Source organism: Anolis sagrei, chromosome 2, assembly GCF_037176765.1.
Source record: "Anolis sagrei isolate rAnoSag1 chromosome 2, rAnoSag1.mat, whole genome shotgun sequence".
In the NCBI taxonomy this organism is placed as follows: Eukaryota; Metazoa; Chordata; class Lepidosauria; order Squamata; family Dactyloidae; genus Anolis; species Anolis sagrei.
Window position 1 is genome coordinate 26,026,506 of NC_090022.1, and position 25,254 is coordinate 26,051,759.

The following is a 25,254-nucleotide window of genomic DNA, read 5'->3' on the forward strand; positions in this document are numbered from 1 at the left end:
TAACATTATTTTTGTTGCTACTTCTTAACTGTAGTTTTGCTACTGTTATGGGTCGTAATGTACATATCTGATATGCAGGATGTATTTTCATTCACTGGACCAAATTTGACACATATACCCAATATCCCGAAATTTGAATACTGGTGGAGTTGGGGAGGATTGATTTGTCATTTGGAGTTGTAATTGATGGGATTTATAGTTCACCTACATTCAAAAAGCATTCTGAACTCCACCAATGATGGAATTGAACAACACTTTGCACACAGAACTCTCATAACAGAAAATATTGGAAGGTTCTGGTGGGCACTGATCTTGAGTTTTAGAGTTGTAGTTCACCTACATCCAGAGAGCACTGTGGACTCAAAACAATGATGAATCTGGACTAAACTTGGCACGGATACTCAATATGCCCAAATGTGATCACTGGTGGAGTTTAGAGAAAATAGACCTTGACATTTGGGAGTTATAGTTGCTAGGATTTTTAGTTCACCTACAATCAAATAGCCTCTTGAACCCCAAAGATAGAATTGAGGCAAACTTCCTGCACAGAATCTCAATGACCAACAGAAAATACTGGAGGAATAAGGGAAGAATTGACCGTGATTTAGGGGAGATTTAGTTCACCTACATCCAGAGAGCACTGTGAACCCAAACAACAATGGATCTGGACCAAATTTGGCACAAATAACTGATACGCCTGTATTTGAATATTTGTCGGGTTTGGGGTGGGGGGAATTTTGATTTTGTCATTTGGGAGTTGTAGTTGCTGGAATTTATAGTTAACCTACAAGCAAAGAAAACTTTAAACCCAGCCCACAATGGATCTGTACCAAACCTGGCACACTACCTACATGGCCAACATCGAATACTGGTGGGGTTGGGGATGGGCTGTTTTTGAATTCTGGGAACTGTAGTTCACCAGCACTCAGAGAGCACTCTTTACCAAACTAGTGATGAAACCAGTAAACTTGCCTCACATACTCAACATGCCAAACTTTGAATACTGGTGGGGTTTCATGGGGACTGACCTCAGAGGTTAGGAGTTATGTGCACTCAACTGATGAATCTGGACCAAAATTGGAACAAATACCCAATATAACCAACTTTGAATACTGGTGGGGTTTGGGGAGGGCTGACCCAACATGATGGTAATTGTAGTTCTCCCTGCATCCAGGGAACCCTGTGACTCCCACCAAAGGAGCTGAACTAAACTGGGTACACAGACCCAACATAGCCAACTGTGAATACAGGCAGGGTTTGGGGATGATTGACCTTGGTATATGGGAGTTGTAGTTCACTCACATCCTTGTGCATTTTCTAATGGGAGCAGTAATAATGACTCTTTTCTAATAAGTAGCGTTACAAATTACCAAAGCTGCTGCTGCTGCTCCTCCTGCTGCTGCTGAGTCGTCCCACATCATGCGGGCGCATACCACCTGTCTTGAAGGGACTCGCTAGTGCGAGCCTTCCTCCATCCTCGCACACTCTCCCTCACACATGCACACCACACTGCCATGCAGGGTGCACACCTGCTCTTCCTTCCCCACTTGGGAGTCTCACTTAAGGATGGCAAATCCATAGTCTTCAGCATTTCACATTCAGTTATTCTACCAGGGATTTCTGACATTTAGCCAGCAGCATTTGGTATTCCTTAGCAGTCTCCCACTCAAGTACCAACCCAGGCTGATCCTCCCTGGCTTCCAAGATCAGATGGATTATACCTTTAGAGCAGGCATGGGCAAACTTTGGCCCTCCAGGTGTTTTGGACTTCAACTCCCACAATTCCCAACATCCTCAGGCTGAGGGGGGACTGGAAGGGGCCTATGCTGTTAGGAATTGTGGGAATTGAAGTCCAAAACACCTGGAGGACGAAAGTTTGCCCATGCCTGCTTTAGAGTATTTAGGCCTCAAGAGTAGTCCTCCAAATATTTATTGGGAATTTTATAAACAAGAAGGGACATTTTTCCAAATACAATAAAGCTAAAAGATACTGAGTGAAAATACATATCTAGATTCAGAGAATACTCAAGATTAATTTACAGTTAAAACCTGAAATGGTTTTTTGGGGGTAGGAGCTCATAGATGACATTTCAGTAAGATTTCTGAGACGGTTCCAATATATTATTACAACATTATGGTATTTAAAGGTTTTGGAAATCTAGCGCTGTGAGAAGCAACTTAAAAAGACTGGAGTATGTTGATGTGGTGAAGGTTAAGAGGGGACAGGATAGCAATGTTTAAATATTTGAAAGGATATTATGTTGAAGGTTGAGCAAGCTTGTGTTCTGCTGCTTCAGTGACTCAGTCACCAGGCTCAAAGGCAAACCTTAGATGCCCTGTTTGCTTGCCTTGGGTGCCAAGTCTTAAAGTCAAAGACTTGGGAAGGATATCAAAAGTAATGCAGTCTCTCTCTCTCTGCATTGCAACAGTCATTTAATGCTATTGTCCACAAGATTAACTGCTTTAATGGAAAATAAGGCTATCCACAGCTCTCATAGCTAATTACACTTCTCAGGGTTGGAAGCAGTATGTTTCTGAATGCTAGGGAACTTTGAAAGCCGGGAGGTTATTATTGCCACCTTATTATTGCTCTGTGTTTCTCAGAGGCATCTAGTTGGGCCTTTGTGATAACAGAAGACTGGGCTCTAGACAACACTGATCTCATCCAGCCAAAACTTCTTGGTGTAGACTTGTTGTTCCAGGTGTTTTCTTTCACATTTTCCTCACAGGTCCTATAAAGGATCTTCAAAATCCTAGTTTGCAAAATGTACATAAATGTCATTGAACCATGTAGTTGTCCATCCAGTCCAACCCATTCTGGCATGCAGAAAGACATAATAAAAACAGCCTCTGCAGGTGGTCATTGAAACCTCTGTTTAAAAAACCCCAGAGGAGATTCCTCTATGTCCCCAGACAACATATTCCACTGCCAAGTAGTTCTTACATAAGTTTTTCCTAATGTTTAGCTGGCATATATTTTTCTGCCATTTAAATCCACTGCTCTGTGTCCTAGTTTGCAGAGCAGCAGAAAACATGCCGCCTCCTCAGTGTGACTCTTTCTAAGCATTCTCTATCTCTCAAATTAGGTGGCTTGACTGCCATTTCTTTATCCTTACAAGTGATCTCTATTGTGAAATAATTAATTTGTGTGGGAAACAAATGTTTCAGTACCAGACTCCTGTCTCCTGACAGGGGTTTGTCTCCCTGTATTTAGAAGTTTTAGAGGCTTTACTATTCCTCTGAATCTATCTATGGCCTAAAACAGACTATGAATTGGGGGAAGTGAAAATCCCAGACCTCCAAACCATTGCAGACCCCAGGAAAGTCATTATGAACTAACTATCCAGGCTTTAGGGATTACTCAAATAACAAAAGGGTGGCTGAATGGCAGCTCAGCAAAATAATAGAAGCCAGGAAGGCATTAAGGAACACAATGCTTCTCCCTACTGTTTGACTTACCTTAAAAAATGCCAGTCTCAAGGACAACAATTATATGCATTTGAAAACACATTATTTTGCACCTATTTTATTATACTGTGAAGGCTCATTTTGGTATCTACAGGAAGCATTCAAGGCCTGGAAACAAGTATGGGTGCCTGTTTGATCCAATGGTTCCTTATTTTTAAGGATAGTTTTTCCTCTTTTCACTGTTGGTGGCAAATGTATATGCCTCTAGTCAGGCATCCTCAAACTGTGGCCCTCCAGCTGTGTGGGCCTTCAACTCACAGAATTTCTGACAACTGAACAAGCTCCTTAGGGCTTCTGGGAGTTGGAGGCCCAAACAGCTGGAGGGCTGCAGTTTGAGGATGCCTGCCTCTAGTTTTTGGAGATGCATTCAAAACATAGAGATGACCAAACATAGCACCTGAACACAAATCAAGGACCATAAAAGGCACTACAGACTTCTTCAACCTGAGAAGTCAGCCATAGCACTTGATGAACCAACCTGGACACAGCATATTATTTGAAAACACAGAAATGCTGGACCACTCTAACAAAGGAGAAAACCATTAAAATTAACAAAACCCAGCTACCAATATAAAAAAAAACCCTCTAAAATCAGGACAGTATATAAAGAACAACACTCAAAAAACAGGGGAATTCCAGACAGGAAACAATCAGGCACAGCTAACACCTCCCAGCAAAGGATTCCCCCAGGCAGGAGCCAGCCAGGCTTTGAAGCTACAAGGCTATTCAATGCGAACAAGGCTGGCCAATTGCAAGATTCACAGTTGCCTCCAGCAAACAAGAGTTCTTTCTCCCACCCTGGACATTCCACAGACATATAAACCTCACTTGCCTAGTTTCTAACAGACTTCACAACCTCTGAGGATGCCTGCCATAGATGTGGGCAAAACGTCAGGAGAGAGTGCTTCTGGAACATGGCCGGTCAACTCTGAAAACTCACAGCAACCCAGTGATTTCAGCCATGAAAGCTTTTGACAACACATTCAAAGTTCTGTTTAGATTTGTTGCTGGAGGCTAATCCTCTTCCCAAGGTGTTTCAAAACTCATCAGCAGATTGTTAACAAGTTTGTTCTTGTGAGCCTTCAAGTAATTTCCAACTTATGTAACCTCAAAGTGAACCTATCACAGGTTTTGTAGGGTTGAGAGAGTGTGAACCACCCAAAATCACTCGTGAGTTTCTACTCATTTTCTGCAATGTCTATGCTACTACACCATGTCTGCTCTCATTGTAAGCACTGCACTCCTTGAAAGTACTGAAGTTCATACTGAACGATTAATATTATAGAAAATATAGAAAATATGCAAGCGTGCATATTACATAACACAAGCATATGCACTTTTTGACAAAGTTTCAAATTAATAACTCAGAAATTAGACTAATAACTCAGACCATCATGACACTAACTGCTAATATGATTCCAGAAATGCAAATTAAGGCACCTAATACTGCTCTGTCACCGCTCCGCACTCTACACCTGATAGGAAGCTGATGCATTGGATGAACTGCAGCAACTTAAAAAGGTGGGGAGCTTTACATTTGCAATCAATAAATTCTCACCTCCTTAACAACAACAAAAGGGATTAACGGAGGCACAGGGACACAACCCAGTGAGGTATAATAATTTGAGTATTCATTACTCTGGAGACCAGGATTTATATCCCTGCTCAGCTACAAAGGGCACAAGGTGGACTTAACCCTTTGCCAATCAAGATGCCATCTGCTGTTTCTTCCTGTATATTGTTGTAGTGTGCCTTCAAGTCATTTCTGACAAATGGCAACCCTCAGTGAACCTATCACAGGCTCTTCCTGGTAAGATTTCGTCAGAGAGGGTTTGTCCTTGCTTTGTCCTCTGAGGCTGAGAGATTGTGACTCACCCATGTTCACCCAGCAGGTTTCTGTGGCTGAATGGGGATTTGATCCCTGACTTGCCAGATCAAATGGCGCTACACATCCGATTGACCAGTGAAAATACTAAGTGCTGCAGGTTCTGCTGACACTGCAGGGCTCTGCCATACTGTATCCAAGGTGAGAAACAAAGGTGCAATAAGGGTTCTGTATCCGCTCCAAATTTCTGATCATTAGGCTTGTTTTATAGCTCACTGCCTAGGAATGCTAGCTTGATTTGTGCCCTTCTATTAAAACATAGGAAGATAAGAACATAGGAATGCTGTTGTCGGCCTTCAAATCACTTCCAACTAATGGGGACTCGAAGATAATCCTATCAATGGATATCTATGGCTAAGCAGGAATTTGAACCCTAGTGTCCAGAGAGTAGTCCAATACCCAAAGCACTACACCTTTTCAATTGTCGTTTTAATGGGTTTTACTATCTTTTTTGGTTTTATTATCTAATTGTTTTTATTGTATTGAAATTGTATTTTATGGTCTTGGCACCAATTGTAAACCGCCCCGAGTCGCCTGTGGGCTGAGAGGGATGGCATATAAATATAGTAAGTAAATAAATAAAAAAATTGAAATTGTATTTGATTCTGTGTTCCTGTTTGATTTAGTGTTAGGTAATATTGTAATACTTTTTGTTTGGTTTTTATTATGGTTTTATCAGAATTTTTAGGATTCCCATGGCGCAATCGGTTAAACCTTGTGGCAGCAGGACTGAAGATCAACAGGTTGGAGATTTGAAAAAGGAGAGTGTGTGGATGAGCTCCCTCTCTCAGCTCCAACTCCCCTTACAGGAACATGAGAGAAGCCTCCCACAAAGATGGTAAAATATCAAAACATCCAGGCATCCCCTGGGCAATTCCTAGCATAGACCACAAGCAACCTGCAGCTTCGCAAGTCACTCCTGACACAAAAAAACCCCGGAATTATTATAATTTAGTGCCCAGAAGGCAGGATTCAACAATCATATAGATTTTGTACTTAGAAACATAAAACCCAATTCACATATTCAAATCAATATTTGGTATGTGTGAATCTTTAAAATCTAAACCTTTAGCTAATTTATGCTACTGAGGACAAAGTTACATGCTCTCCACCTCTCACAATTTGGTGAACCGTGATCCAAAACCTCAGAAAGGCCAAAGGTTTTCTACTTTCATCAAAAAAGCATAAGAAACACGGAACTGGCCTTTATGAAGAAAGAGTTCTTCTTCCTTCTTATTCTGTGGCTATCTTTGTGGGATTTGTGGCTTCAAATCTCTCTGAATTTAAAATGCTAGCAAAACATTCTTCGTTTTGACAGTTTGCTTACCTTTGGCCATTAAAAGCTTCTGTGCTGGAAGAACAGGGTTCCTTTGTAATGGATAAACAATGAACACTTCTAAGAAATTTAGCTGCTAATTCACAGTACAGTAAATGGAATGCCAGAGAGTCAACCAACGATATAAACTGATAACAATAATTCTGTATGGCAGAAGCAAGAGAGAAATTTGAATTATGACAGTGAATTGAGGGTAAATGAATTTTTATTACACACACATATACCTATGAACTATCTAGTAAAAGGAAGACAAATTTCAAGAGGATACATATATATAACTTTCTATAATAGAACAGACCACGGCAGGGTTCAAATGTCTAAGAAATCCACAACAAACCTCAGCCTCATTATAATGGCTAACACTGAGTCCGTCCATGTATTTTTGTCAAAGCTATTGATCAACCCCAAAAGACACAAGGTTTAAAAAAAATAAAGGAAGTCTTTCCCATTCTGGGAAAGGCTTCCAGAGATACAGAGAAAATTTAAAATCCTACCTTCATCAAAAAACTTACTCAGAACCTAATATTTTGTTAACCTTATCTTGCACTTCAACTCTTTCACTTTCTAAAGGGTTGTCCGCATGCAGTTTACAGGAGGTGGGTGCAAGAAAAGTTTGCTTGAGCACAAGGCATGTGAATAACCCGTTGCACTACATTAAGGAGCTCTCCTTTGCCCCTTGATGCTCCATTAGTGTGGAAGAAAGTCCTGACTCTGCCATACCCAGTCTCAGATTCAGCATACAGAGGTAGGTTATAATGCTTCTCTGCCACACCAAGCACATGGCCTAAGAATGCATGCACATGATCCACCATAACAGAAGAAGGGAGGCACTAACTTGTATCTGAACAGGCTGATATGGATCCTGAATAGTGTTTGGATTTCCTGTGCTGTTTGAGCTTATTTTTCCTTGAGAACATCTGCTTGCATTCAGGGCATTTGTAAGGCTCCTTCACACTATGGATTTTCAAATGGGCAAAAAGGCTGTGGCTGAACCAGAAGCTCTCCTCACACTGAAGGCAAGGGAAGGGTTTCTCTCGGACGTGGGTTTCCTTGTGCCTCCTGAGGTTAGAACTCACATTGCAGCGAAAGTCACACTTGGAACACTTGAATGGCTTTTCTACTGTGTGGACCCGCATGTGAACATAAAGACTGTGTATAGCATAGAAACTTTTCTCACACCGAGAACAAGTGAAGGGCTTGTTTCCTTTGTGGGTTTTTTCATGTATGAGAAGGTTTATTTCACTCCAAAAAGATTTTGTACACTGACTGCACGCGTGTTTAGCTAGTGTTTCTTCAGATTGATGCCAAGTAGCCATTTCTCTTTCAGGAGCTCCATTCTGCACTTCAAACAATTTTGTTCTTAATGGTTCAAAGCAATTTCTTTGTTCCCTGTGACTTTGTGGAGTGAGGTTTCCAACTGCTTCTGATGGCATTAACTGAACTTCTGGTTGCTGCCTGGTGGACAGCTTCTCCTGGTTTTGAGAAACTGTATTTTGGAGTGCTTCTATGGGTTTGATTCCTTCACAGTTTTGAGGAACACTGCTTTCGGGGAGCAACGACAAAGACTGGGGCTCACAAACATCTGGCTTACATCTCTGAGGGTCTCCCTGTTTCCTCTCCAGAACGTCTTGTAGACCTTTTTGCTGTTCAAGGTAGACTGAACTCCCTTGAACAATTCTTTTACTAGTCTCCATTTTGGATTCTCTAGAAAATGTTCTGTGGTGTGATAAACTGAAACAGGATTTCTCTTGCTTCCAGCTATTGGTGGTATTTTTCAATAACGTGGAGGGAACTGTTGCATTTGAGTTATTTTTGGGAGTACTGCAATCTTTTACATTCTTACAGACTGTAGCCTTTGGGGATTTCTTTCTTGGTGTTATCTCCTCCTGCTGACAGAAGCCAAATCTGGCCCACCAGCTAGGCAGATGTTTCTCTCTCTTCGATTTTCTTGGTGGCAGGGCCTGTGACCTCAACTGCAAGTCAACACAGATTTTTTCTTTCTGGCAAGTTTGGAGATGTTTCTTCTTGGAATGTTTTTTTGGCTGAAACTGCTGGTGGATGTAGTGTTTGTCCTGTCTATAAGGTAGAATAGCAATGTTTTGTCTGCTTAGCTTCATTTCTGGTTTCACAACCTTCTTGACAGGAATGATTGCTTCCCCGTGGCTGTGGAGAACACGGTTGTGTGGTGTCCTGGATAATTTTGCTTGCACCTGAACATGTCTTTCCCCCTGGCCAGAATCCTCCAGAGTTCCAATCTTGGATCTTTCTCCAAATACTTCCTGTGGTTTTATCTTTTCCTCTTCGGAGTCCTGCAAAACATTGTTTTCCCCTGTTATAGGTAAGACATCTTTTTTCAGGTGAATCATTTCATGTCTCTTCAGATTCCACATATGAAAAAAACCTTTCCCACAGAAAACACATCTGTGGTCTGAGTGGCCACTTTCATGCCTAGAGAGGGCATCGTTACAATTTAAATTCCTCTCACAATGACGACAACTGCATGTCAGCTTTTTTCTGCACGATTTTCCATGTTTGAGAGATGTATGCAAACATTTTTTGCTTATTTTTTGCATTGAATCTGAGCACACAGACAGTTTTTTCTTTGCGTGTTTTTTCTGATGGGAAAAAAGATGCTGCTTCTGAGAGAAGCTTTTCTTGCACTCTACACACTGATATGACGTCTTTCTCTTATGGATTATTTTGTGGTTAACAAGTGAGGTTTTTGTTTTGAAATATTTCCTACAATGCTGACACTTATAGTACCTGCCCTCTAGGAAGGTTTTGGGGTCCCTAAAAAGTTGCACATTGTGAGTGATGCCGCGTCCAAGACTCGTATAATGTTCTACACGGTGGCTCTTCATCCTCAACCTTCTCAAATACTTGTTAGGCTTTAAAGTCTCCTGTTTTGAGTGGATCTCTTGATGTCGGATAAGGTTGTACTTTCGAACAAAACTTTCTGCACAGTCATGGCACTTATAGGGTCTCTCTTCTATGTGGAGTTTCTCATGATCAGCAAGTGTAACAATCGTGCTCAAGGATTTGCCACAATATTGGCACTGATAGAGCAACCTGGGCATGTTTCTCCTTGAGTGAGGGACCACCTCATTGCTATGAGTAGCTGTTTTCCCATCAGTGGAGTCTTCTGAAGGGTTCTCTGGTGTTTGGAGCATTTTGGAACCAGAGGAAGGATGTGATCTTCCCCTCTTCTTGTAGCCAGCTGCTGGTCTTTTGTGGATTGTCTCGTGCAGCAACAAAACATGTTTGAAATGGAAGCTTTTGTTGCAGTGGGTACACGGATAAGCTTTCTTTTCCTTGTGGATTCTCTCATGATCAACCAGCAAACTTTTGGACCTCAGACTTCTCCCACAAAACTGGCATTTATAGAGATCAGTCTCATCTTCCTGGGCTTTGGTGGGACTCTCTGGCAAAACTGTTGCCTCACAAACTGGGTCTGCTGAGGCTTCCTTCTCAGGTGTTTCAGGAGACTCTTCCACCTTTGCTTCTTTCTCATCCTCGGGAGGTTTATCCATTTTTCGACGCTGATGGGTTTTTAGATGCCTGTCAAGATGTGCTTTTTGAATGAAAGCTGTCCCACACTCAGGGCAGATATGGGGCCGTTTTGCCCCATGGTCCGTTTGGTGTACCAAAAGGAGGTCCTTCTCCATAAAACGCATATTGCACTCCAGGCATTTATAAGGCATTTTTTCTGAGGGATTATTCTGATGCTTTGTAGAACTGCTTGGAGATTTACAAATATTTTTTTCTTCATGGCTTCTTAAATGTTCAATAAGCTTCTTTTTTGCTGTAAACGTTTTTCCACAAGAAGAACATTCGTAGGTATTCTCTTTAAAATGTATTCTCAGATGATTGGAAAGGGATTGTTTTGATTTGAAAGCCTTGTTACAGTGGAGACAGGCATTTTGCTGCTCCTCTCCCACAGCCTTCTCCTTGGTTATGTCATTGACATTTGCTAAATTTACCTTTAGCTTTCCTTGCTGGCTTCGAGGAGGTTTCTTCAATTGAGACCCATTCCTACAGGCCTCTTTTTCTTTGAGACTATTTGACCCGTTCCCTTTAGAAATGTCCACTAAATTTCCACAAAGTATTGTCTGTTTGTGACTTCCATGCTGAGGTTTCTCTTCTTCAGCCTCACTTCCCTGTTCGTCAGCTAAAGGAAAGAGAAGGAGGAAAATATTCAGAGGTAGGTAATTATTAGAGTAGTAAAAGAAAATAGTGGGAGGACACAACCTGAATTATATTATATTGCTTAATTTTAATCATTTTAACTGTTTATTTTGTATTGTTAGTACTGGTTTTTACCGGCTTTGAATTTTTGCCAGAATTGTAAGCCGCCTTGAGTCCCTTCGAGTGAGAAAGTCAGGGTAGAAATGAAGTAAATAAATAATCTCTGATAATTCTTCAGAGATAATAGTAGGATTTCCACCACACCACCAGTCTTCCTCATTGGATAGACGTGTGTGTACGTGTACACACAACACACACACACAGGCACACACAAGGGGCAAAAAACAGAAAATAGTCCTCAATAAAATATATTAAATTGAAAACAAGGAGTTACTGAGTAAAAAACCCTAAATGATCACATAATGCCTTTTAGTATAAGTGTAACAGTGCTACTGTTACCATCATATTACAGTATGACTTATCCAAAATGCTAGGGATCAGAAGTGTTTTGTATTTTTTGGATTTTGAAATACCATACATACTTGAGTATAAGCTGACTCGAATATAAGCCGAGACACCTAATTTTACCACAAAAACCTGGGAAAATGTATTGACTTGAGTATCAGCCGAGGGTGGGAAATGCAGCAGCTACTGGTAAATTTCAAAATAAAAATAGATACCAATAAAATTACATTAATTGAGGCTTCAGTAGGTTAAATGTTTTTGAATATTTACATAAAACTGTAATGTAAGATAAGACCAGAGGTATACATAAAATAGCATTCAGTCAGCAAGACAAATGTGAAACTTCTTTTGGTTCATTATGCAGTATATTGATTAATGATCCAATGCTGTGAACTGGTTAGAGTCCTGGACTAGGATTCTGAGAAACCAGGATTCAAAACCCCATGTCAATGTGCTGGGTGAGCTTGGGCAAGTCACTCTCTCAATCTCGGTGCAAGGCAAAAGCAAGCGCTTTCTGAACAAATCTTGTTAAGTAAACTTTAAGATAGGGATCATCATTAAGTTGGCCTCAGCTTGAAATCGCCCAACAATAACAAAATGCTTTAATACTGCTTTCCTCTAAACATGATCTAGACATCATACAACAAGTAATGTCCTTCCCATTAATGCTCTTAAAATGGAGGGATTTCAACAAGGATAAAGTGTTCCATGGAAGCCTGGGGCCACATTAGCCTCCTAGGAGACTTGGAAGCTCCCACAAAAAAGGACTCTCCTGGATCTAAATTAGACCAAGTGGTCCAGAAAGTGTGGTGGGAATGTACCAATGTTACCTAGAAGAAAGTTTAGAGAGTTTCAGTACAAAACTTTCTGGCACCAAAAAGTTCCTATTTTTGACTCCTGGGAGGGTTTAAAGGCCACATGCAGCTAGTATTATTTATTTATTTAATTACTTTATTTGTATACCGCACTCTCTCAGCCCGTAGGCGACTCAGTAGACAGCACTTTGCCAGCTGGTGCTTTAACCTACAGATCTTTATAGCCCTGGTGATTTAGATAAATCTGCCAGTACACCACACATTTCTACCGTGCAGTGACAGGGAGACCCAAACCTCTCCCAGCAATTTCCAACTAAAATAAGATGCACATGGAGCAAGTACCATGTTCCCCAACCAAACTGCACTTGCAAGAGCTTTAAAAAAGTGCAAGTCAGCTGAAGATGAAGGTCTGTGCCCTATACACAATTTGTTTTTTTTCTTTTTAGTGATTCAGTAACACGATTGCATACTGAAGCCCTCCTCCCTATGCACTCTAACCACTGCTTCTTAAACTGTGAGCCCTGACCCCAAATGGGCCAGTTGAAAGCACGAATTTTAAATTCACGTCCTGTGTTTTGGTCTCTGTCCTGTGTTATTAATGTGTATTTTATAGAAATGCTTTGATATGTATCTTTTTATAGAACTGTATTTTAATATTTGTGTTTGTAGAATTTTTATAGTATTTGTGTTTTTGACTGTGCAATTATTTTTATTATTATTATTATTATTATTAATGCCACCTAGACATTTAGAGAAATCTATTACTGCAGTGTTTACAGTGGACTCTGCAGAAGATACCCACAAAAAGGAAAATTAGCCTGTTCATAAGTGCAGATTTATTTAAAGTAAATGTTTCATTTTTGAATCTATTTTATATGCAGTATCTGGGGTCACCTAACATTTCTCAGACAGCAACTGGATGTGGGTGGAAATGTTAAAGAACCTCTGCTCTACACCACCCTAAGAAATCACCCACTCACCACTGTTTTCATTCAACCCTCTAAAAACAATTCCCACCTGAGAGTGTAGACTCTGAACTAGGGTACTCTCTAGGACTTCTATACCGATCCCACCACACTCCTCCCTTTGGCCATCGTTTCAGTGTTGGCTTCACTGGACCTTCGTCTGCACTCTCATCAGAACTCTGGAGATCTGGAACCCAGGCCTCTTCCCCTCGGTTTAGACGGTTTAGGCGACTCAGCAGGTCAGAGGTATGAACAGAAAACCCTCCTAAAGTGGAGAGGAAGGGAGAGATATGGGAGGAACATCATATGGCATAGGAATCAGAGGATGCGCTATAAATCAGAAAGCTTCTGTGTTGCATTTACTTCTGCCACGAATTCACTTTGACATCTTCTTAGGCAAGCCTGTCTTTCATATTCCTACACATAGAAAAAACAGCAACCTTATTCGCCCCATATTTTCTGGATTCACAGATTGTGTTGATGATCTATTTGTGTCAAACACAGCAATCACAACATGTGGAGTTCCTCAACAAGTTAGTCTAGACCAGGTATGGGCTGTTAGGAATTGTGGGAGTAGAAGTCCAAAACACCTGGAGGGCCAAAGTTTGCCCATTCCTGGTCCAGACCTCCCTGGGAGTGGCAACAAATATTGTTAGGGAGACTTTACCAAAAGAGGTAATGTTCCTGTAGTTCTCTTCCATGGCTTTCCTGCACAACGCTCTCCGACAACGGCCAACCAGTGAACAATGCAACTCATTTGAACGTACAGTTACCTCCACAAAGGCTTCAGGAACCTAGAAGAGCAATAAAAATAGAATAAGAAGTCCTGTTACTTGGAATTTGCAGTGCTACTCATTCAATGGTTGGTAAGAGGCAACAGTGTATAACGCTTACAGTGTAAAGACAAGAATCAAGGAAAAGTGGTTTTGAATTGGCATCCATCTGTGAAGCACATCGATCATTCATTTTCTTGGCACCTAATTTACCTTACAGAGTTACTAGGAGGATAAAAATAGTCTTACACTGTCTTTTAGTTTTTGTTTCTTTAAAAAACCAACCTTCACTGTAACATGTATGCAATGATTTCATATACTTATCATTGTCCACTGCATGCATTTTATTTGTTCTTTACTTAGGAATGAAAATATACTATACTGTATTGTTTTAAGTTTACATTTTCCCCAAAGATCAACTTATTTCTGTGTTTTCTCAGTAGAACAGGAAAACACAATCTTAACTATCTTAGCCTTTATATGCTTGCTCTGCATGCTAGTTTTTTAAGATCTGAATCTCATACCAAGGTTTTTAATATTGTTTTAATTTTTTTACATGGCAATCATAAAAAATTCCCTCCAATATACAGATAATTCACAAAAATATATACGGATACCTATTTAACTAAGTAACACAATAATTAACATGTAAACCTAACCATATAATTTTTTTAAAGGTGACTTATTTTCTTACTAAAAATATTTTTTAAATGATGAAGAAGCCTGCAACTTTCTAAATCAGGTACAATTTTCTTTTCACTTTCTGCTTGGCTTTATAAATATTTTATTTCATGGTACTCATGGATATTCCTGGGTTTTTTAAAGTAATTAATTCACATGTGCTTGACATTTTTTCTGTCAATTACAGTAATACAAGCACTTCCTTACAGATTATATATACACCAAGAGTTCAATTAAGAATTTTGGAAAAGGTACTTTTGATCTATCCCGAGACTCTTGCCAGTGCATGTTAATGATATTGGAAATTATATGACAAAGACTAACTTTTCTGTTAGATTCATTGTTGTTATAAACTTTTCACTGGAAATCCAAATATGCTACGAGTCTTTAATATTTTGACTGTTTCCCAAATAATAGTTCAATTTATTTAGTTATTTTGGTGTCAGGAGTGACTTGAGAAACTGCAAGTTGCTTCTGGTGTGAGAGAATTGGCCGTCTGCAAGTACATTGCCCAGGGGACACCTGGACGTTTTTGATCTTTTACCATCCTTGTGGGAGGCTTCTCTCATATCTCCACATGGGGAGCTGGAGCTGACAGAGGGAGCTCATCTGTGCTCTCCTTGGATTCAAACCTGTGACCTATCGGTCTTCAGTCCTGCCGGCACAAGGGTTTAACCCACTGTGCCACCGGGGGCTCCAGTTCAATTTATGTATACCTAATATATGGTTTCAACTACTGACTTGTCATATTTTTTCTTCTGCACATCTGAGGATAGGACCACTCAAGGGGAGTGGGTTTTGCCATGATTTGTGGAAAAGTTCACAAATATCTCAAACAGTACAATTTCATATACTACAATATAAACCATGGTGTTCAAGAGATAAATGTGAGTTTCCTAAGTAAATTCATATTATATTCATATTTTTCACTAGAATATCAATCCCACCTCTTCTCAAACATTGGGTTAGGACTGTTTTCAAAAGTTATGGAAACTGCATTGCTACTCACACATACACATAAACAACAATAGGAGTGGGAATCACCAATTCAGTAATGTAATAAATGAGTAACACAGAGTACATGTGTACAACAACTGTTGGTCTTTTGGTTTGCAAGACAAAGAACCTTCAGCTCAATATTTAACACTTGGCACTAAGTACTAAACGCAATATGTTAATTATAACAGTTCATACACTATCTTTATAGGGTTTTTTTATTAAACACAAAGAGAAATTGAAGACGCATCAGTATGTAATGAAAGATATAAACCTATGACTCTTACGAAGAAGGCCACACGCTGAATATGAACATTAATGCTTAGAAATACCAATTTTCCTCAAAGAAATTTCCTCTTCAGAGAAATTAAACTCACCCCATGCACTGTAAGCCAAAGAGCCCAAATGTGGCCTTATCTACAAAGATCTACAAAAAAGAAATGTGTTTAAAAGCTCTAAGTGGGGGTGGTTTTCAATAAAAGCAGATGTAACAGTATACCTTGGGGCCAAAAGAAAATAAAACAACAGGAAATTGCCCAGGTAGAATCTATATACTTGAGAGATGACTCCCTTTCTTTACAGATAAGAGGCTCCATGCCTTTAGTCTGTGCATCCTAATTGCTGCATAATAGTAAACAGCTAAAGGGGATTCACACCTTCAGTCTCTTAATGCGAGGAATTCTTTTGAATTTCAGGTCAGTTTCCAACTTAAGGCGACTCTAAAACAAACCTTTCACAGGTTTGCTAGGCTGAGAGTGTGACTTGCCCAACGTAACCCTATGGGATTCCACAGGGAATCAAATCCTGGTCTTCAGAGTCATAGACCATTATTCAAACTAATATACTATGGAACTAAACTGCAGATCTAAAGATCCTCCCTTAATGTCTTTAATACTATGTTATAGGTCTAAATGTAACTTCAAAGTCCTACAAGATTAGAACTTTTGGATCCATTCAGAACTTTTGAATACATTAGTATTGCTTTACCAAAGTGCTAATTGATTTAAGGGGACTGAAATTAGATCTATGCATCTGGAAAACAGAATGACAACTTGTTTCCCAAGACGCATACAGTATTAAAATTGATATAAGGAAGATATTGCTATATCCCTTCTTCCTTTATTTTCTGGAATGTTCAAAGTGATTTGAAAGTATTTTGTGTATTATAGAAACAAAGCTGGAAGAGATCACATAGGCCATCCAGCCCAACCCTATTCTGCCATGACTAAAGCAGACTAGAGTGGGACTATGACTTCCCTCGAATCTTATGCTCAATAGTAATTACAGTTGCTTTGACATCAGCTCTATTCCTGCAGTTTCATGTACAATGAAAGACCTCCAGAGGCAAAGTAGCAAATCCCACCTATGACCTGTTTTTCCCATCTGGCATAATACTCACCTGCAGACTTGCCAATTTTCCAGACACAGCTCCTGAAGTTACAATAGTACCCACAACATGCAGGAACTATGCCTAAAACTTCACACCTACTTTAAGTCCCAGATCTCAAAATATATGAAGAAGTAGCATTAAAGGTGTATGTATATGCGGAGATTGTGCTAACCACTCTGTGCTTCTCAAGGAAACTAGATTGGAGGGGGGAGGGGATTGGACCCTTGGTATTTGTTGGGGTTTGGTTCCAGGACTCTTGTGGGTACCAAAACCCATGGATGCTTAAGTTCCATTAAATAAGATTGTGTCCCTTACATGAAATGGCAAAATCAAGGCACACTTTTGGGATTTAAACAAAACATTTTTCAACCCATGTATGATTAAATTCCTGGATACAGAAAACTAACTTGTACAGAAATGGAAATAATTTCAGAGACAATGTAATCCAATCCCCTGGGTAAGGCAAGAAATTCAATCTATCTTCCACATATAAGGCCAAGACCTTAAGAACAGACAAGCATCTCGAGCTCTGAGTATTACCTGGGAAGGAATCCCACTGGAGCATTGCAGCACACCCAAATACCTGGGAGTCACTCTGGACCGTGCTCTTACCTACAAGAATCACTGCCTGAACATCAAGCAAAAAGTGGGTGCTAGAAACAATATAATACGAAAGCTGACTGGCACAACCTGGGGATCACAGCCAGATACAGTGAAGACATCTGACCTTGCGCTGTGCTACTCTGCTGCTGAGTACGCATGCCCAGTGTGGAACACATCTCACCACACTAAAACATTGGATGTGGCTCTTAATGAGACATGCCGCATTATTACAGGGTATCTGCGTCCTACACCACTGGAGATATTACACTGCTTAGCCGGTATTGCACCACCTGACATCCGCCGGGAAGTAGCAGCCAACAGTGAAAGGACCAAGGCAGAGACATTTCCAGCTCATCCCCTGTTTGGATATCAGCCAGCACGTCAACGACTTAAATCCAGAAATAGTTTTCTAAGATCTACAGAGACACTCGCTGGAACCTCAGCAAGTGAGAGTCCAAAAGTGGCAGGCTGAAACCCAGGACCTCAACCAATGGCTGATACCAAATGAGGATCCCCCCCTGGGCACACAGAAAACTGGGCAACTTGGAAGGCGCTGAACAGACTGCGCTTTGGCATCACAAGATGCAGAGCCAACCTCCAGAAATGGTGCTACAAAGTGGAATCCACAACATGCGAGTGTGGAGAGGAGCAAACCACTGACCACCTGCTGCAATGCAACCTGAGCCCTGCCACTTGCACAATGGAGGACCTTCTTGCAGCAACACCAGAAGCACTCCAAGTGGCCAGATACTGGTCAAAGGACATTTAATCAACTACCAAACTCACAAATTTTGTATTTTGTCTGTTTGCTTTGTTCTGTTAGAAATGTAATATAATTGACTGGTTGCCCTGACACGACAAATAAATAAAAGGCCAAGGGAATGGAATGTGTGGCTCTTCAAATATCGGTGGATAGCAGCCCCCTCCCAGCCTATTTTTTTCATCATTGGCTATATTGCTTAGGGCTGCTGGGAACTGCAGTCCAGCAACCTTAGATTCTGTGAGGTAGTGAGAAAATTGGTGATTTGCAATCTTCTGCATCTCCCAGACTCTACTATTGACTTTGCTTTACAAGGGGAAAGAGAGCGGCAGAGGTTAGGCTGAACATTTCCCAACAGAAAGATTTCAATTGTGATATCTAAGTCCTCCAACATGACTCTATAGTTGAATTTTACTGGAAGTTGACCATAGATATGCACTGGAGGATCCAGAGATTCCAAGAGGTGTTTTCTCAGATTAAAAAAAATACTGTTTTATTCACATTTTCCCACTTTTATGGGGATCCTGTGCCCCTAATTGCCACAAAAGTGGAGGCCCTACTGCAGAAAGGAATTGCCTTTTATTCTATTTGGGTTGTTTCTGTGCGCACACACATGCATGCCCCAAAGACAAAATGAATAATTCAAATGAGAGAGAGAAGTGAATAACTCTCCATAGAATAACTCAAGATGACTGTCTTATTTTATATTTGGTTCTGTTCTCTTCTGTCTTAAAGATTTTGAGAATTCTAAACAACAAATATTGTGGTAACATAAAATTTACAAGCCTATTTGCAGATTACCTGTTAGCAGGCAGGCAAAGAAGTATTAGCTTGACTCAATCCTTTTAACTAATAAGCATTAACTGATATTTGATCTTCAGAACTCATATGATAATTTTTTCATGTTGTTTACATTTATGCTAATTGCTTCAGATTAAAATTAGATGATTAGAGCTATTCAGAAGATGAATATTCTTTGTATGGGGAAGGCAAAATCAGAAAATGAGAAAGTTACTTTTAAGCATGCAAGTTGTAGAATCCTCCAGCCAAAACAAGCCATACTAGCTGGGGCTTCTGGGAGGTGCAATTCCCCAAAGTAACTTTTTAAAACTCTCAACAAGCCTGGAGCTTGCTGGATCTACTTCCATTTGGGTTTTTTTTAAAAAATCTAAAACCTTATGATCCACCAGTCAAAGTCTAGAAAAAGACATATCTGTAGCATTTGTTTCTAAGTGCCAAAAATTAAGCAGAATCATAGTTGGAAGAGACCACATGAGCCATCTAGTCTAACCTCCTGCCATGCATAGTTATAGTCTTTTCACAGAAAAAAATGCATGTCTGTTTACCTATCACTTCTCAATTATTAGGTTCTTGTGGGTTTTTTCAGGCTATAGGGCCATGTTCTAGAGGCATTTCTCCTGACGTTTCGCCTGCATCTATGGCAAGCATCCTCAGAGGTAGTGAGGTCTGTTGGAATTAGGACAATGGGTTTATATATCTGTGGAATCTGTGGTATTGCCTTCGACAATACTTCTCAATTGTGTTCATTTCAGTAGTAAAACCTGAATGAGGGACGGTCAGCCTGTTGCTGCTATAAATCGGGGACAGCAATAATGTAGTCTTCCAGAAGTTCAGCTGCAAATCCTGGAAGCCACAGCTCCTGTAACTATGAGGAATATTGGGAATCACAGTCCAAAGACATTTGGTAAACTGCACATTCCCTCCACAACTAGCTAGACATCCAAGGAACACTTGCCAATATACTGCAATTACTTGCAGACCCTCCAGTACTGATCACTATTTTACCCCAATCACATTTTGTTTTCCTCTCTCTTGAAGAACTGGGGTGGGGAATTGTGTAAAAAAATGTGTGGTAATATAAAACTTACAACGCCATTTATAGGTTGCAAGTTAGCAGACAGGGGAAGAGGTATTAGCTTGACTAGATCTTTGTCTATTTTCTGGAATGCTTCTCAAGGACATCATTGAACTGTTAAAAACAAAGTGTGGGTCAAGGTCAAGTTCACACCAAGCCAGGTGAAAAACATCATAAAAGACTCAAGAGAAACAATTGCCTAATTTCAAGGTTATAGCTTAATCAACAATCTACTAATTAAGGCAGTGAAATTACTGAATTCTCTAGCTAGACCAGAGACAGCTCAGGGCCAGTGTGGTCGGTGATAAGGCAAATGGCTACAGGAGGGGGAACCACCACAAATTAATTTCTTGCATTTACTACACCCAATCTTTACACAACTTTACACAACTGTTGCTCCCTGCTTTATCCTCACAACAACCCTTTGGGGTGGGTCAGATTGAGAGTGTGTGACTGGATCCAGAGTCACACACTGGGTTGTGAGAGGTACTTCAGGCTGCTTGCAGAAATGATAGGAGAAAAGTAAAAAATCTAATTTATTTATTGTAATATGTTCAGATTCTTGCTTTTTATTATGAGATGCTTGATAGTTAAGGATTCAAAAACTATCAATGTGCCACAAACACACTTCTCTAAGCTAATTTCTTGTCCCTTTTCTGCACTGATTGGATGTTCAAAATTAGATGCTCTATATCTCTCTGCCCCAGAGTGTGGTGGAAGCTCCTTCTTTGGAAGCTTTTAAACAGAGGCTGGATGGCCATCTGTCAGGGGTGATTTGAATGCAATATTCCTGCTTCTTGGCAGAGGGTTGGACTGGATGGCCCGTGAGGTCTCTTCCAACTCTTTGATTCTATGATTCTATATCAGGCGTGGGCAAACTTTCTAATTTGGGGGCCATATGGTGGGCCAGAGTGGGGTGGGCAGGCTGGGAGAGAGGGATTTCTCCCCAAGTTCTCTCCCTGCCCTTTCCTCCCCTTCCTCTGTTGGAAGTAGAAAGTGAAGCAAAGACGGAAACGTTTGAATCCCAAAAGGGTTTGCCTTGGTCAGGATGAGATGGTGGACAGGAGAGAAAAAGTGTGTCCATTAGACCCTGTATTGCCTACTCCTGATATAGAATCCTAGAGCTGGAAGAGACCCCCAAAGGCCATCCAGTCCAACCCCTGCCATGCAGGAAGGCACAATCAAAGCACTCCCAACAGCCCCTGCAGAAAAGCTTCCAGAGAAGGGGATTCTACCACACTTTTTCCCTGCCATTTTTCCTACTCCCTTGTGCCCTGGTGTTCAGCACAGCAGAAAGTCAATCTTCCCCCTCCCTTCTCCACAAGGGACAACCTTTTAAATCTTGAAAGATGGTTCTCATGTTGTCACTCTAACTTCTCCCAGCGAAACATCTCCCAAGAGGAAAAGAGGAAGGAAAAAGAGAAAGAAGAAAGGGAGGAAGGGAATGATGGAAAGGAAGGGAAGGTGGGAGGAAAGAAGGAAGGAAAGACAAAAGGGAAAGAAGGAAGGAGGGAGAAAGGGAAGGAGGGAAGGATGAAGGGATGGAAGAGATGAAGGGGTGGAAGGGAGGAAAAAAAGAAGGAAGGAAGTATATGAGGGTGAGAGAGAAGGGCCTGAGAAAAGAGCCGAAGGGGCTGCATCCGGGCCCTGGGCCTGCATTTGCCCATACCTGTCTTATATGAAGCTGAGAACAGTGGCTTCAGCTTTGTTCATTCCTCTTCATTGACTTATTTGTGTCAACACAAGAGACAACAAAAGGAAACATTCACAGCAGTGCTTTTTCAACTGGAGTTGCCAGCTCATGGTATCAGTTGCAGTCAACAAGTGTGATTAAAACATTATCAGAAACTCTGAGCAGGGAAAGGAAGATCACAACAAACAATACCTCATAAATATGCCTAGCCAAAGGTCCGAAAAAGCAAGTCCAGATAATTTGCAATCCCTGGAATGTGACAAACAACCCGCTGATGGCCCATTAATGGAAAATTCAAATATTTGCAAGGTCTTGAAAGAATAGGAATAGGCCTATACTGTGTTCCCAGTAATCAAACGATGGCATATAGATGTCATGAATATACCTTACACATTGGGCAGTGGTTCCCAAACTCTAGCCCTCTAGGTATTTTGGACTTCAATTTTCAGAGGCCTCAGCTACATTTGCCAATAATTAGGCATTCTGGGAGTTGGAGCCCAAAACAGCTGGAAGACTATAAAGTCTGGGAAACATTGTTCTAGCGCTAGGAAACCCCCATTTCAAATGTCACCTGAGCTGTGAGGTGCAGCTACAATGATAACTTTAGAAAGTTTAGTTGAGTGAGTATGGATTTATTATGAAAACAGAAGGGTTAGGAGGAGGCAGATCTCCTTAGAAAGCTCGGAATCCCATGGTTCTGTAGAAGCTGTTGGGATACAACCCCAAACTTTCCTTGTCATTGCCTAAGCTGGCTGAGGGCCACTGGGATGTACAGTCCAGCAACTTACAAAGGGTCATGTGATTCGTGCTCCTGGGTTTATTAAAATGTGATAATAAAATAAACTCATTAGGCAGCTATAGCAAAGGCAAAGATGCAACAATACCTTGGGAACTACAGTGTGTGAAATGACCTGAAATACTTTATAAAATTCTACTTTTGTTTTATGCCCCCAAAATGATGGACAAACTACAATATGACCTATGTGTCCCTAGACATCATGTGGCTACAATTATAGTGAACTCTTTTGAACTGAAGGATCCTTGGCCCAAGTATATCATAACGTTGTGCTGTAGGATGTAGAAAAGCCGTACTTTGTCAGAAGTGGATAAACGAAACTATCAATACCATTCCTGCAGATATGGGGGTCAAACTGTTTTTTCATGTATTGTAGACTCCATTAACCAGCACAATGGAGATTGGCAGATGCTAGAAAAATGTAGTTCCTGGTTGCTTTAGAGTTACTATTAAAATAGGCTTAACTAATACTATGCCCCATGCCACATCATAAACTCCATATTGACTTGATTTTAATACTGAAATGCAATAATTAGAAGCAAATGAAGTCAAATAAGGACAAATTTAATGTAACACAATCATAAAGGTAAAGGTTTCCCCTGACATTAAGTCTAGTCGTGTCCAACTCTGGGGGGTAGTGCTCATCTCCATTTCAAAGCCGAAGAGCCAGTGCTGTCTGTAGATGCCTTGAAGGTCATGTGACCAACATGACTGCATGGAGTGTCAAAACCACATTTATACTGTACTACAAAAATTATTTTATTTTAAATTATATTTAAAGTATTATTTCTTTGCTGGTTGCTTAAAGAGTTTTGGTTGCTTGAATCCTGGTCTACTGAGTCTACCATATTTGGACCACATCAAGAAATATGTGCCAGAAGACCCCCACACATTGCACTTAAAAGTGGTGGGGGCAAGTGGCAATTTTCCCTCTGTTTCCTTGAATTCCTCAAATATAGTTTAGAAACATTAGCTTGTTTTGGGATTACAATCCTCAGACTCCTTGAGTTTACTTTCTTAGACTTTAACGCTCAGAACCCTCCAGCCAGCAGACAATCGTGAGAGTTCTTGTCCAAAAAGTAACCTTTCTGAGTTCTGTATCCCCTTTCTTTGTCCTCCATCAGACCTACCACAAAAGGAAATCAATCAAAGCCCCCCTCCCTACACCACCCTTACTTGAGCCAGATCTACAACAGCCATCTCCCATCTTCCAGAAGTTTAAGACGATCCTGAGTCAAAAAACAGGTAGAGGATACACATTCTGCAGCCTGTTGAGGAGCAAGAAGGGCAACATTTCAGAAATAAGACTTCAGTCTTCCTTCCAAGCAATTAAGGTTTATTCATATTTATCTATCCCTCACATTCAACTACGCTGTCATAATCACAAGCCTTGGGGCACAGCAGGTTCACATCAGAGCTTCCGAAAGGTTGGAAAAAGTAGTCTTTTGGACAACATACAGAATCTCCTCCCATTTATTCTAGCTCAACAAGAACATCTCCTGGCAAAACCTGATTTTAGTATTAGTATTTTTAGCACTGGTGTTTTAATCGCTGTTCTATGTTTTGTAATATATGTATTTTATCGTCTTTTATTTTCTCTATGTATCTGGAACCCCGAGGAGAGGTAGGTAACAAAATGTACCATATTTATCAATTTATTCGTTTCATCTCATGGGCAACAGATATCATGTAAGGTCACCAACAAACTAATATATAGCCAGTCCTCTTTATCCACAGATTCAACTATCTGGGGCTTGAAAATATATTATTTAAACATGTATTATATAAGGCATGGACAAACTTAGGCCCTCCAGGTATTTTGGACTTCAACTCCCACAATTACTAACAGCCTACCAGCTGTTAGGAATTCTGCAAGTTGGAGAACAAAACACCTGGAGGGCCCAAGTTCTGGGGTTTGTAATATAGTGAGGCTGTTAAAGGCTCCTCACTAAGCTACAAAGCCCAGAATTCTGCAGGAGGCAGCAACTGAATATAAAATGTCTTCCACCAGAATTTGTTTTGTTAGTTTATAGCAGTCTTAAGGCACAAAGGCAAATCAGGATCCTATAACAGCTAAGGCCCCTTCCACACAGCCAAATAAAATCCCACAATATAAACTCTGAACTGGAATACATGGCAGTGTGGACTCAGATAACACAGTTTAAAGCAGATCGTGTGGGATTTTCTGCCTTGATATTCTGGATTATATGGCTCTGTGGAAGGGCCCCGAGATTTACAATTTTATATACATTTTTGTCTTATATAAAGCATAATTTGGAGTTCCCCCTTGTTATTGGTATTTGACTCATGTTTCATCCCCACAGGCCTCCTTACATAGGTGGATTTTACCCAACCTATTTCCTGGTCCAGCATGAGGTTTCTTGGGCCCTTTTCACACAGCTGAATAAAATCCCACATTATCTGCTTTGAACTGGAATGTATGGCAGTGTGGGCTCAAGGATATCCCTGGGCCCTTCCACACAGCTCTATATCCCAGAATATCAAGGCAGAAAATCCCACAATATCTGCTTTGACCTGGGGTATCTGAGCCCACACTCAGATAATGT

The 25,254-nt window shown here is 40.6% G+C and overlaps 1 protein-coding gene across 1 annotated transcript; it reads right to left on the reverse strand.

Annotated features, from left to right (window-relative positions):
- Positions 1–7,049: 7,049 nt before the first annotated feature.
- LOC132765635 (zinc finger protein 420-like) lies at positions 7,050–23,887 on the reverse strand. The gene is made up of 4 exons (XM_067464773.1): positions 23,864–23,887; positions 13,787–13,913; positions 13,172–13,384; positions 7,050–10,857 (listed from the first exon to the last, which is right to left on the reverse strand). Exons 1-4 carry the CDS (start codon positions 23,885–23,887, stop codon positions 7,520–7,522), a joined length of 3,702 nt encoding a protein of 1,233 aa, XP_067320874.1. The 3' UTR covers positions 7,050–7,519.
- Positions 23,888–25,254: the final 1,367 nt, after the last annotated feature.

Bases quoted from the DNA above. Each gene is read 5' to 3' on its own strand.
- LOC132765635 (XM_067464773.1), bottom strand. From the start codon at position 23,887: ATGGCTGTTGTAGATCTGGCTCAA. The intron at 13,914-23,863 runs GTAAGGGTGGTG...TTGCTCTTCTAG, and splicing joins CTGTTGTAGATCTGGCTCAA to GTTCCTGAAGCCTTTGTGGA. The intron at 13,385-13,786 runs GTAAAGTCTCCC...TCTCCACTTTAG, and splicing joins CAGGAACATTACCTCTTTTG to GAGGGTTTTCTGTTCATACC.